The following is a 12,982-nucleotide window of genomic DNA, read 5'->3' on the forward strand; positions in this document are numbered from 1 at the left end:
TAGTGCGTGGAAATGCAAAACAGTTTGTTTTGCTACAGTTTATTTTCTGTCATAAACTGTGATTTATAGTGTTCTTCAATGAAATTACAAATTTTAATTAACTCTTAAGCCATTAGTGCAGGAAGAGCACCTGAAAAACACACCAATGTTCAATACACTCTAAGGAACCATCTACTCTGAAAACAGTCTCAGGGGTTGAGAAGTTTCTCCTGTTTTGTGATTGTGCTCAAGGATCAAAAAATTACTTTTGTTTTTTTCAGCTGTTGACATCCAGTGCTGTTCACAAATGGGGAACTGAAATCCATGAAGGAATATACAACATGCTTATGCTGCTAGTGGACCTGGTTGCAGAAAGAGTAAAACAAGATCCTATTCCTGTGGGCCTGCTCGGTGTACTTACAATGGTATTTGACTCATTAATGCAGTTTCTAATACTTGGGTATTTGCCATTTCATATTTATGCTGTTGCTGTTTTTCTAACTATTTAAGTTGTAGTACATTGTCTTACAGTCTGCGACCGTTACTTGCTGCAGATTTTTAACATCCAGTATGCAATTCATAAAGGGGTGAGTGCTGTTTAAAACTTTTGAAAACCAGCACTCTAAAAAAAAAAAAAATTCTGATATCTGTCTCACATGGGTATGGGGTATTGTCTGTACAGAATGGGAGCTTTGGAATGCTTTGTACAGTGAGAACTGGGAGGCAGGAGCAGGAGTCTTCTGTTAAACTTCATTTTTTGCTAAATTTTTGACTGTCAAGCAGTCTGACTAAAGTCAGGCGTTATCAAGAAAAGTTTTGAGACTGGCATAAGCCATGCTGCTGTTCATTGCCGTGGGCTTTTCTTTCAAGGCATTTAACCCCGACAATGAGTATCATTTCAAGAATCGGATGAAGGTGTGCCAGAGAAACTGGGCAGAAGTCTTCGGGGAGGGGAACATGCATGCTGTCTCACCCATATCGACTTTTCAGAAGGTGAGCATGGCCATGCCCTAAAACCTATTTTTAGGGTAAATGTGTTTTGGAGAAGACTGTTTGATTAGTGAGTGTTTATAATACCAGAAAGTTTAATTGTGTCACCAGGAATTAAAACAAGTAGATCTTCAGTATATGTTGGTCTGTAGAAATGGATGTGGTCCTCTTAAATTGTCCCAGTTGTCTGTTAGAGGCTGGATTTGGAAATTGGTGTGCTTTCATGTCTAAAGTGTCACATCAGACAGTTGGATCTGTTATATCTAGGGACAGACATCTGTCTTCCTGTTGAGTGTGAAATGACCAGGATAACGCAAAGTGTACAGTTCTAGCAGAGAATTTGTGGTTTTCTGACAGCCAAGGACAGGATATCTTCAAGTCAGACACACTGGCAAGCAGACAGTTTGCACTGGCAAGCAGAGAGTTTGCACTCTCTTGCCACAGTTGTTCCAGATGGGTAGGTCTAAAAAAAGGAGCCTCAGTGGTGTTGATCTCTCCTTCAGGAAACAAGCTTGTGGTCATAGAAAGAAAATTCTACGTCTGCTGCTTTGGGGAAGGTTCTTTACTAATGTTCCACGGTGCTAATGTGCTATAAATATAGTTGCTTGTGAGTCAGCAGCCACAGTGTGTGGTCAGTGATGTCAAGCAGAGCACAAAAAGGGATGTTGCGAATGAGAACCTCCCAGAGCTCCAGCTATATGCTTAGTAAAGGAGCTGTTACAAACCTGTCGCTGTTTTCTTTGAAATAACAGTGCGTGCGTTTAGGGTGTGGGTTAATGGGCTGAATGTCTGTCAAAATCTCTGTTTCAGGAGACAAATGCTTAGCATTGATTGTTGCAGCTACTAATTTGTTAATATTTTAATTGTTTAAGGAACCTCATGGGTGGCTGGTGGATCTGGTAAACAGGGTAGGTAAATGTAAACCAAGCAGAATTGCTACTTGTGACTTGAATTCATTTGTCTTCAGGGATAATTTCTTTTCCCTCTCTCCTGTGACTTGTTTTTCCACTCTTCACTTTTGTGACAACCACAAAAAAAAAAGTTTAAGATTTTAATCTGGCCGGCATGTAGGGAAGGGGCCTTGCTAAATAAATCGTTGAGTAACCGCGTTCTCCCTTGAGCATCTTTACCCTAACGTATGAACCTATGACCAGAGGAAATGGAGAGCTCAGTTTAGGCTGCAGTGCTGTTTCCCAGTCAGACATGCTAGGCCAGTCAGCTGTTGCTATATGTAGTCTAGCTTTCTTCCCCATATCCATTTTTACCTAAGACAGAGCTTCTGGCTTGATGTTTAAACTGGTGCCAGGTATAATTCCATTCCCCAGTGTGCCCCTGAATTCCCATGAAAACATAAAGCTTATGTTGAATGTGATGTTCCACGGTGAAGGGTACTTGTTGGTATCCCAGGAACTGTCAGTGGAGTGTTTTCTATAGCAGCTTATTTAAAAGATAAAATACTGTAGTTCTCTAACATAATACTGATTATTTTATTTCAGTTTGCAGAGTTGGGTGGATTTTCAGCAATTCAGTCCAAACTCAATTCAGAAGATATTGAACTTGGGGTAAGTTCATCTTCTGTCTTGAGACTCCTCCCTTTCCATTACACACTTCACGTAGAACCGGTGGCATCCCTTTTGGCGGTGCTCGGACCTTTGCTTTGGTACCAGGGCAACACTCCCACAGAGCCCTGGAGAGGTGTCAGACTGGAGGTCAAATGAGGTTGTGCATAAGAATCCTGACTAAAGAACTTTTGAGACATCATAGAAAAGAGGAAGGATTAGTGTATCGAGCAACCAAAATGTGATGTGCCCCTTCCCATCTGTTTAGTTCTGTGACTGAAACAGGATTAGACAGAGAAGACTGAACAGAATGAGGAGAGGATCAAGATCAGTGGAAAGTGGGAAGACTTTTTTTATTATAGGCAAAAATATGTAACACATGCTGTATGCCGTAGAGTAAATCTTTTTCCTGAACTGTGTGTTGTTGTAAAGGAGTTGCACACCAAAATCAATTTGTAGCAAATTACTGAAAATTTTCATATGAGATAAATAATACTTACCTTCATTTGCCTTTTAAGGTATAGATCACTAGCTCTGAAAAGGTCTCTTATATGCGCACCTAAATCCTTGCTATATTTCTTTCAGGCAATCTCTGCATTAGTTCAGCCATTTGGAGTTTGTGCGGAATATCTTAACTCTTCTGTGGTACAGGTAAAGTGCCTTCGTTTTGAGTTCTTGAAACGTGATTGTAGTAGTTCACTCAAATTTAGATGAAGCTCTCTGTGTTAAAGTAGATCTTGGGCAGTATGGTATCAGAAAGACACCTATATGAGAACCTGTTCTTTTTATCGTAGGAGTTTGAAAAACCAGAGGACTGAATGTTAGTTTACAACTTTGGTGTGAAATTGGTGACTAATTCAAAAAAACCTTTAAAACTCACTTTGCATAAAGTACAAGAATCATTTTGAGCATCCTGAGGGTGATGGACAGAGGGCTTAGACAATGTTCAGATGAATTTTCTAAGCACGGTGATCTGTAGTCCCTTACCTACATCTGCAACTGTGAGAAGCTTTGCTGCTACCATTAGTAAGGTTCATCAGTGTAAAGCATGTGGGAAAAGAATTTAGCTTGATGAATGGATTTTGTTTTAAATTTAACTTTCTGGCTAGAGATCATACACATGGATATGAGAATTTACACTGGAAAAAATTGTGGTACAGGGAAAAAAAATTCACCGTGATGTATTTGTTCATGCCCCAGGCTTCACACCTACACTCCCTAACAAGAACTATTGATTTAATAAGTGACTGAAAGTCTTTATTTGAAGAGGAGGTAGTTTAGAAGTCACTGGGAGTCAGAGAGACATGCATCTAATAACGGATGCATTCAGAAAGATCTGTTTCTTTTTTTTTTAAAACCTGTATTATGGTGGTCTGAAATGGCTTCCTACTCTAATTGCTTCTTTTTCTGGATGTACTTAGCAGGACAGTTTTATGTATGTTGTAGATGTTGCTTTATGTCCAAGATAATGGTGAGCTTTCAGCTACGTGTTGCACTTTGCTGCAGCCAGATCTTCTGAGTAATGTAACTGATTTCTGGAAACACAAAATGATTGTCATGCCTTTTCTCACATTCTTTAGCCCATGCTGGATCCAGTCATTCATAAAATGATTAAATATGTACAGAATGTAGAAGAGAAGGACTTGAAAGACAAGGTAACATTTTATATGTTAAATATTTAGAGAGGACTTACTGTGTGTCTTGGAAATGCTGGCAACGTAAACTAGAAAAATAGCTTTATTTGACTGGCAAAAATACAGCCTGTTCTGAATTCTGACTGAATGACATAAAACAAAATACATTTACCCAATTCTGTTCAATACCCTTTTCAGTAGATATCTGATGTCATGACTGTTTTTAAAATATTTTGCTGCTCTTCCTATCAAATGTGGGTTTATTGGTCACCTTCTGAAGTGTACAGAATGCTCACTTCTCTCACTGACTCAAAGATAACTTACTATCTTGCAGTCTGTTAAATTCTTCTAACTTGTGTGCGTACAACCGTTCCAGTAGCTGTTTGCTTCTGAGAATTTGTTAATTGTTGATAAAACGTCTGTGTAACTTGTGACTACTTCCTGTATTGCCCTGAATTTGGCATTCTGTTCTATTAAATTTTTGAGTGTTGACTTTTTACTTGGACTTAAATTGTTAATTTTAAACTGGAAAGTATACATAGATTGTGTAACTACAGAGGAGAAATTTAGTGTACCAAATCTGTAGCAGGAGAGTCCACTTTAACCAAAGGTTTTGTTGTTGTAGAATTTCTAGTGTACCAGTAATACTTTCAGATGTACGTGGTACTGCATTTCATAGATTAAACAATCTGTATTGGGTCACTAAACCTACTCTTTGTGAATCATTGAAGTCTGAAACAGAATAGCAAAAATAGTAATGCTTCTATTTGTCCTTTTTTTGTTGTTTGTGTTAAACAGAGACTAGTCAGTATCCCCGAGCTCTTGTCTGGTATCAAACTGCTGTGTATGCGCTTCCAACCTGATTTGGTAACTGCAGTAGATGACTTACGGCTGGACATTCTGTTGCGCATGTTAAAATCTCCTCACTTCAGTGCAAAAATGAATTCCCTCAAAGAAGTAGGTTTGCTTTTTGTGTGTGTGTACATGTGCATGTGGGTAGGTGGGTTGGGTTGTTAGTAAGTCATTGAAACCACAGCCTTAAAAAAGAGAGAGCATGTTATTTCCTGACAAATGATGTTGCCGTAGCAAAAGCTTCGTTCCTAATAAATACCAAAACAAGTTAATACGATAAGGGTTGTTTGTAGTATCAGTAGCCACTGCAAGGACCATGGCCTCCCAATTAGAAAACAGCTAGATGTACTAGTTTGAACCTTTTCTAAGAATGGCATTTCAAATTGACTTATAAGCAATGCTGTGTGCTATTCATTGAATATTCTCTCTGAGATAATGTTGATAATTCAGAGTATCCTGTGGGATATCCCTTTTCTTTCCTTCTCTCATTGGGAGAAAAGGGGGGAAAAAAAAACCCAAACGGGACTTAATCCTAGATTGGTGTCTCAGTCCAGTTGTGTCAGACCATTACACTGCCCTTTTCTCTCCTTCTCTCATTGGGAGAAAAGGGGGGGAAAAAAACCCAAACGGGACTTAATCCTAGATTGGTGTCTCAGTCCAGTTGTGTCAGACCATTACACTGTGTAATCGTATTTTTTTTTTATTATGGTTGTACGTGGACACTATAGTAACACCTAGGAGCTGGAGTTCATGGACCAGGGCTCATTGTGCTAGAATGTTATATCTAAGTAGAAGAAGAAAACAATTTATATTTTATCAAAGTTGTGGTTTAAGTATGAGTTGTTATTAATCTGTTCCTTCCGGAACTTGAATAATTTAAATGTCAAAAAAAAAAAGTCTTTTTTTAGGATGCAGACATTCTAAGGTGTTTAATAAAACAAAAGACAAGAGTCCCTCTTTTGTGCTTTTTGCTTCTTTATTTATGGGAAAAGTGAGATGTTAAACCTCATTGCTCTTTGGTTCTTAATCATAAATGCCATGTGTCTGTGCTGAAGTTATAGAAGTGCGGCTTTTGAAGGCTTCAGTAGAAATGTACTCTTTCTCCCTGGGGTGAGGAGCCTGTATCGGTTCTGTATTGGGTAAAAAATAGGACACTGATTTAAGTGTAACAAGCAGAAGCCTGAGATAACCTACTTCTGGTATATCTGTAGAAATATGCCTGGCAGCACAGCCCAGCTTTTCTGTGTCAGACTGGGAATAAGAAGCTATTGCATCAGACACTGATGACAGGGAGGTGTTTCTGGTGTGGAATTTGCCTTTAAATAACTTACTAAAAAACAAAAACAGACAAACAAAACAAAAAACCCACAAAACAAACAAAGCAACCCACAAAACCAACCAAACAATAAAAAAACCCCAAATACCTCCTGTGCTCAAAATATTTTGGGATTCACACTTAAGCTTTGTAATAAGCCTTTTGAATATATTTCATGGTGTGCATGTGTAATGCATGTGGGAATCATTGTTAGAATCTCACATTTTGCAATTTCTAGGTAACAAAGTTAATAGAAGACAGCACTGTATCCAAGTCAGTGAAGAATGCAATAGATACAGACAGATTACTAAATTGGCTAGTAGAAAATTCTGTCCTGTCGATTGCTCTAGAAGGTAAGCACTTTCACAAAGGCTTTTGGCATGTGCTTTGAATGTCTTAAATTTAAAAATTTTGTCTGTCACTTTCAGTACCTTTTGATGGAACACTGTTAAAAAGAGAGTTCAAGGTTTTTGATGTCTTCAAAACAGAGTAAGGAAAATGCTGCAGGTTCTGCTACTACCGTCTAGTCCTCTCTTTGACATCCATGCAGATGTCTTCTGCCGTACCTGGGGTTTTTACTCTCAGTTTATCTTTGTGTACTGTCAGCCCCGAGAAAAGAGGTTTGGGGTTTTTTCCCACGAGTAAGGCCCTGTAGCTGTGAACTGCTACTAGAGGTATGAATTAAAACAAAACAAAAATGGAAGAAGCCTTTTGTGTTTCTTTGAATTTATAGATTTGTCTGTAACAACAAAAAAAAAAGACTTTTCAAATGAAAATAACTTTGTTCTCCTTTGTAAAAGAGCTTGTTTTTTCTTACGCATTTAGTACTGTTTTAAATACATTGATTCAGTATTCTTTCTTTGTTGCATAGGTAATATAGACCAAGCGCAATACTGTGATCGTATAAAGGGAATTATTGAACTGCTGGGCAGTAAATTGTCTTTAGATGAGCTCACTAAAATTTGGAGAATTCAGGTAAGCAACCAAGACTAGGCAGGTGCTTTTAGACTGTCTTGAAAAAGCAGACATTCCGGTGGTGGGATTTTTTGGTTTATAATATAGGCATGTCTTTATTGCAGAGTGGAGGTGTTGAGATTTTAACAGTATAATTAGTGCAAAGCTTTTCTTCTGCTTCTTCCTTTACCATTTAGTATCAAGTGTTCTAGCAATTTCTTTTAACACAGCTGTTAAATCTTATGATGAAGTTCAGTTCTCTGCAACAAGTGCTAAGGGGCTGCAAAATTATTTGACTTGGAATAAGAGGCTGTCAGCCTGAGATAGGTGATAGAGTGTTTGTCTAGACCAAAGACCATGCCTAAGGATATTCATTTTTGTGGCTGGAGGTATAAATATGAATGCAGCTCACAGTGTGACTTTAAAGAGAGTGGACTCAAACTGTATGAATTCCCATTTACCTTCCTGTACACACATAATTGACTGACAAGTTATCTTTTCACATTCACTTGATATATATTCAGCTTATCACTGTGTAGGAGAGGCGGTTTGACTGCCTAATGCAAATGACGTGGAAATTTTGACCAGAAACATAATCTTCTGCTGCAGGAAATAGTTTTCTTCTCTGTCCAAGTGTTGAAGCTTTAGACTGAATTCATTGGGCACTGTCAGATCTGCAGTATGTGTGGGCATGGTAGCAAGTCCTGTGTGCTCTACTAGTAGAGCTGAAGGCTGATTCTAGCTCACTCCCTTTTATTCTTTAATACAATGCAATACTTCCTCCCCCTTCTGGCTGCTGTTACCATGGTGCTCCCATCAGTGTGGGAGGAGATTTGGTATTGCTCACTTCTGACTAAAGCCTTAAAGAGTGTCAGAGATACAGCACCCCACTCATGAACTTAACCAAGCAATAAAAATGGGGATGTTTGTAGTGCTGGCACCACACCTTACAGGGGTATGTGCCACTGCAGCACCTTGAAGCTGCAGTAATGGCAGACTAACTTGTTCTCTCCTGCTTTAGAACTACTTCTGAAGACCTCTCTGCCAGTGAAATGAGGATTAGAGACAGATATTCTTACCTTGTGTTCTTAAAATGTCAAAAGCTGTTAATCTTTTTCATTGGTACGACTAGTAGGAGAATGCTTCATGAATATTTTTCTCTGTCTCATTTGTGACAAAGACCTACCTTCTTGTGCTTTCCTTCCTCTTTTCAGTCGGGACAATCCTCCACTGTGATTGAAAACATACATACCATTATTGCTGCAGCTGCTGTGAAGTTTAGCTCTGATCAGCTCAATCATTTATTTGTTCTAATCCAAAAGGTAAGTTTTCACGTGAGATTGCATTCTTCAGGAAGATGTATAAATATAAAATTGGCTATAAAAATAACACTTAATACTGATTATTTTGTTAACCCAAAAGCCTGATCTGCTGCTATACTGATAATTGACTTAGACTTTAAATACATTATATAGACAGTGCTAAGGTACTGAAAATGAGATTTTATTAGTATATTTAATATCTTATCATTTATGTCTAAAGAAGAGTTGGGCGAATTAGTATTGTGACTTCCAGTAACAAAAATAAGGAAATATGCATGGTGGAAACATACATCTTTGTATTGTGATTTTCCTGTAGTAAAATAACTGTAAATTTTATTGTGTACACTTGAGACTTAACAGACTGACAGTGTTTGCTGCTGTAATAGTGAATGTTATTTCTCTGCTATACAGAGCTGGGAGATCGAGAGCGACAGAGTGCGACAGAAGCTGTTGAGCCTGATAGGGCGCATTGGACGAGAAGCACGGGTGGAGACAACCACTGGAAAGGCATGTGAATGTGAAATTAATTTTTTTTTTTCCTTATTAAACATAAGGTTTTTAGTCTCTGTACTTCCTAGGTCCTCACTAATCTTGCGCTTCTCCCTTCAGGTTCTGGAGGTACTTTGGGAGCTGGCTCATCTTCCAACATTACCATGTAGTCTAATTCAGCAGGCCTTGGAGGAACATCTGACAATCCTCAGTGATGCCTATGCAGTGAAGGAGGCAATCAAAAGAAGCTACATCATCAAATGCATAGAGGATATTAAGAGGGTTGGTTTATTATTTTATCTTTTCCAAAATGAAATGTTATCTAGCCTTGATGTTGCCCTTTATTTGAAGATGCACGTATTGTGTGTCCCATCTGTAAGTTCTTACCTTGGGGAGTCCACGAGAGGGGTAGGCTTTGTGTAAGCCAGTTTGTTGATCACGAGACTCATAGTAAGTCTCTTGCCTTTGTTTTAAGCAAATTTTCAGCACAAGGAGTGATCAGTTTATGGGAAACTACCAGGATGGGCCCAAGGTTAGAATTTGCAAATGGAACCACTGTAAAGGTATGTCAGTATTTTAACTGTCCCTTTCATGTGAAAGCCTAGATTAGTTTTCTTTGAGTTAAGCATGTGTTCTGGCATGGCCATTAAGTCTCAAAATGCAAATCAATATTTAAATCATCATAATTTTGTATTTTAATAAAATACTTAAACCTTTTTCATCTAGCATAAGGAAGCCATTCCCACAGCTGCCTGTGCTAAGATGTTTCCTGGCAGCAGCAGAGATGTGCATGGCTTAAAAGACTGCATATGTTCTGTCCTGCACTGTCCACATAGCAGGCAGGTGTTTTCTTAAGGTCTGCAGTAATGCTCCTGTGTTGTTTGTTTTTTTTTTTAAACTGAAGTACCCTGTAAATAAAGAAAAAGGCTTGTACTTCTTTCATTCATTTCTTTCATAGTAAATTAGGTTTTGTCTGTGTTGCAACATCTGTAAAGTATTTTAGTTGTTTAGGAGGCATAGTTTGTTGCTTCTTGGTATTGATCACACTCTTGTGTGTGTGTGTTTATGAATACGGATTTCAAACTTCGGGTTCTCAATCTCTGTAAAACTTGCAGTCTTTTCTTTTGGATCTTCTCTTGTGCTTTCCTGTTCTTGCATTCTTTTTAATTACATTCTGGCAAGGGACTTTACAGAGGTGCTGCAGTGGGGAACACTAAAGGAACGCTGTAATTGTAGGCTAGAAGGGGTTGGGGTAACCATACAACAGACTTTTAAAAAATGTGTAATTTTCTTTATGTCTTCATTAGAGAAAATGAAGACTTATAAACTGTGAGGGAATGTAATATTAAGACAGCACTCTCAAATACACAGAGAGACTCTTCTGTAGAGAGCTCTCTGTTATGGGCAGGTTACTTTAATCTCTCGAAGTGTGTAGGTGATATTGGTTGTTGTCAGTATTTAAACCAGACATCGCTTCTCTGAACAAGCAACCTCAGTACTGGTTTGTGTGGTCAAACTTTACAGAACATGAAGCCTCCCAGAAAAGTGATGAGCAGTTCTAACAATGAGGTAGGAGGGTTATTCTTTGTAGGATCTCTTTCAAAATGCAGCTTAAGTATCCTTTGCTTCCTATCAGAGGGCTCCTTGCAGCACCAATCAGAAACCTCTTCCCATCTCTTAACCCTCGGGAGTATTTCAGATTCTTTCTTCTATTATTCTTGCTTTAGCAGTAAGTAACATCATTTGACTGAATTTGTCCTTTGATGCCCTAACAGGCTTGCTTCATCTCCTGTGATTGAGGAAGGTGGTGGTTATTGTATTTCCTTGGTGCAACTGAGTTCTTTTTGTCTACTTAATTTGCATGTTCTCCAGCAAGGAGGTGGCACTTTGGGCTTAATAATAAGGGTAGCAAAATGGCATATGCGTGTGTCAAAGGACTTCTTGTAGAAAGTGAAGAAGGGCACCTTCAGTGTGTTTGGAAAGGGACCAGGAACAAGTAACTGCAGCCTTCAGAGGTAGCAGCTGTTGTTTTGAAACAGCAGCATTAATAGAAATCATTAGGCTTCTAGAAGTCTAAGAGGAAAGTTAATCTGTTGATGAGCATGTACATGTGTGTAATTGTTTTTACCTTTTCTACTACCAGTCATCCCAGCACAATAATCCGCAGTTTGTGTGGGTGGTGCCAGCGTTACGACAGCTCCATGAAATCACACGTTCATTTATTAAGCAAACTTACCAAAAACAAGACAAGGTAAGAATTTGTGCTGAGCTGGTTTTTGAAGTCTTTGTTATGTTTGTGTGGCTCTGCTTGTGTAGAACATGGAACTTTGAATTTAGGAGTAAGAAAAAAAAAAACAAAACCCCACACTTTGACAAGTACAGTTTAGTGATGTAGTATAAACTGTTCAAGTAGCAATGCTGTGTTTTATGCCCTCCATTTGTGTGTGCATATATATGTATAAATCAGTTTGCTGTGTCAGGACTGGTTTATTTTATTCTCAGCTTTTTGTAGAATAATTAACCAACATGTGTCTGTTAAGAAGTTAACAATGGCTGATGTTTACACCAGCTGCTTTGTAACTGAATGGACATTGACTCTTGGAAAACAGACTAACATACCAGCATGTCACCTATGTTACACAGTGGCTGGGTGGAGGTGTGGGAGTTTGTTTGCAATCTGCAGCACGTGTATTTCAGTACATGCTGAAAACACTGAGGTTAGGGGGTTTGGATGGACTGCTGTCTGCACGTGCCTGTTTATGTATTTTCTTAAAAACCTTTTTTTCTCAATGTTTGTTTGCTTTTTTTTTAATGCCAAGAGCATTATTCAAGATTTAAAGAAAAACTTTGAAATAGTGAAGTTGGTGACAGGAAGCTTAATATCTTGCCACCGTTTGGCTGCATCTGTGGCAGGTCCAGGAGGGCTTGTCGGAGCAACATTAGTGGATGGCCGATACACTTACCGGGAGGTACGGAACCCTGAATTTTTACTACCTTCGGTTTTTTAAAACCTAATACAGTGTATCACTGACCAAGTTGCATAAGACTGGGTGATGTTTCATTTTTTGAATTCACTGGTATGTATGTTCTCTCTGGTGAAAACCCTAGTTTCTATTTGTGGTTGTGACCCTTGTCTGTTAGGGCTTGTTGTAACCTTGTTATTATATTATAGAGCAAGGGTGGGGTAACATCACAATCTACAAGTTTCCTAGCAAAGTCTTCAACTAGTCAAGAGCTAGATCTCCCCACCCCAGGACCTCCTGTCTCCAAGCTTGTGCAGCTTCCAGCTTCTCCACCAGCTTCAGGTCAACTACTCTTGTAGAGACTATACACTTGAATTTGGTATGAAGCTCTTGAAACTTGGAACAGATTTGCTGGTTAGGACATGGAAGCCACACACACGGGTAGATTGTAACAGTTTGTTGCTAAGCTTTTGATAATTATTTTTTCCATATTAGCTGTGACTTAGTAATGAGTGTCAAATAATATAAATATCAGGCAAATAATACCAAATCCAAGGGGACTTCAGTGTTCCTTTTTAGAAAGGTAATAAAAAAAGAAGTAATGTTAAAAATTGTGTAAAGCAGAAATAAATCCCACTGCAGAAACAAGTTCTGTTTTCTAGGCTTTGCAAAGCGTACTGCTATTTGACAAATAAGTTGGCAAAAATTAAAAAGAATGTTCAGATTTCTTGTTTCAGACCGAACAGTCTTCAACTTGAGTTTTTGTTTCCTCTTTCTCAGTATTTGGAGGCTCATCTAAAATTTTTGGCATTTTTTCTGCAAGAAGCCACTCTTTATTTGGGCTGGAATCGTGCCAGGGAGATCTGGGAATGCCTTGTGACTGGACAGGATGTTTGTGAATTAGATCGAGAGGTAAGAAAAACTT

At 38.6% G+C, this 12,982-nt stretch overlaps 1 protein-coding gene across 1 annotated transcript in view; it reads left to right on the forward strand.

Annotated features, from left to right (window-relative positions):
- Positions 1–12,982, forward strand: part of USP24 (ubiquitin specific peptidase 24) — a 50,147-nt gene that overhangs the window by 2,454 nt on the left and 34,711 nt on the right. Inside the window, exons 3-17 of the mRNA XM_010083571.1 lie at positions 261–404; positions 850–972; positions 1,842–1,877; positions 2,466–2,531; positions 3,114–3,179; positions 4,109–4,183; positions 4,961–5,119; positions 6,568–6,682; positions 7,201–7,304; positions 8,498–8,605; positions 9,017–9,112; positions 9,215–9,376; positions 11,238–11,345; positions 11,914–12,063; positions 12,838–12,969. Of these exons, the coding sequence (XP_010081873.1) occupies positions 261–404; positions 850–972; positions 1,842–1,877; positions 2,466–2,531; positions 3,114–3,179; positions 4,109–4,183; positions 4,961–5,119; positions 6,568–6,682; positions 7,201–7,304; positions 8,498–8,605; positions 9,017–9,112; positions 9,215–9,376; positions 11,238–11,345; positions 11,914–12,063; positions 12,838–12,969 (1,644 nt within the window). The remainder of the gene's footprint in view (positions 1–260; positions 405–849; positions 973–1,841; positions 1,878–2,465; positions 2,532–3,113; positions 3,180–4,108; positions 4,184–4,960; positions 5,120–6,567; positions 6,683–7,200; positions 7,305–8,497; positions 8,606–9,016; positions 9,113–9,214; positions 9,377–11,237; positions 11,346–11,913; positions 12,064–12,837; positions 12,970–12,982) is intronic.

Source organism: Pterocles gutturalis, unplaced genomic scaffold (genome assembly GCF_000699245.1).
Source record: "Pterocles gutturalis isolate BGI_N339 unplaced genomic scaffold, ASM69924v1 scaffold31406, whole genome shotgun sequence".
In the NCBI taxonomy this organism is placed as follows: Eukaryota; Metazoa; Chordata; class Aves; order Pterocliformes; family Pteroclidae; genus Pterocles; species Pterocles gutturalis.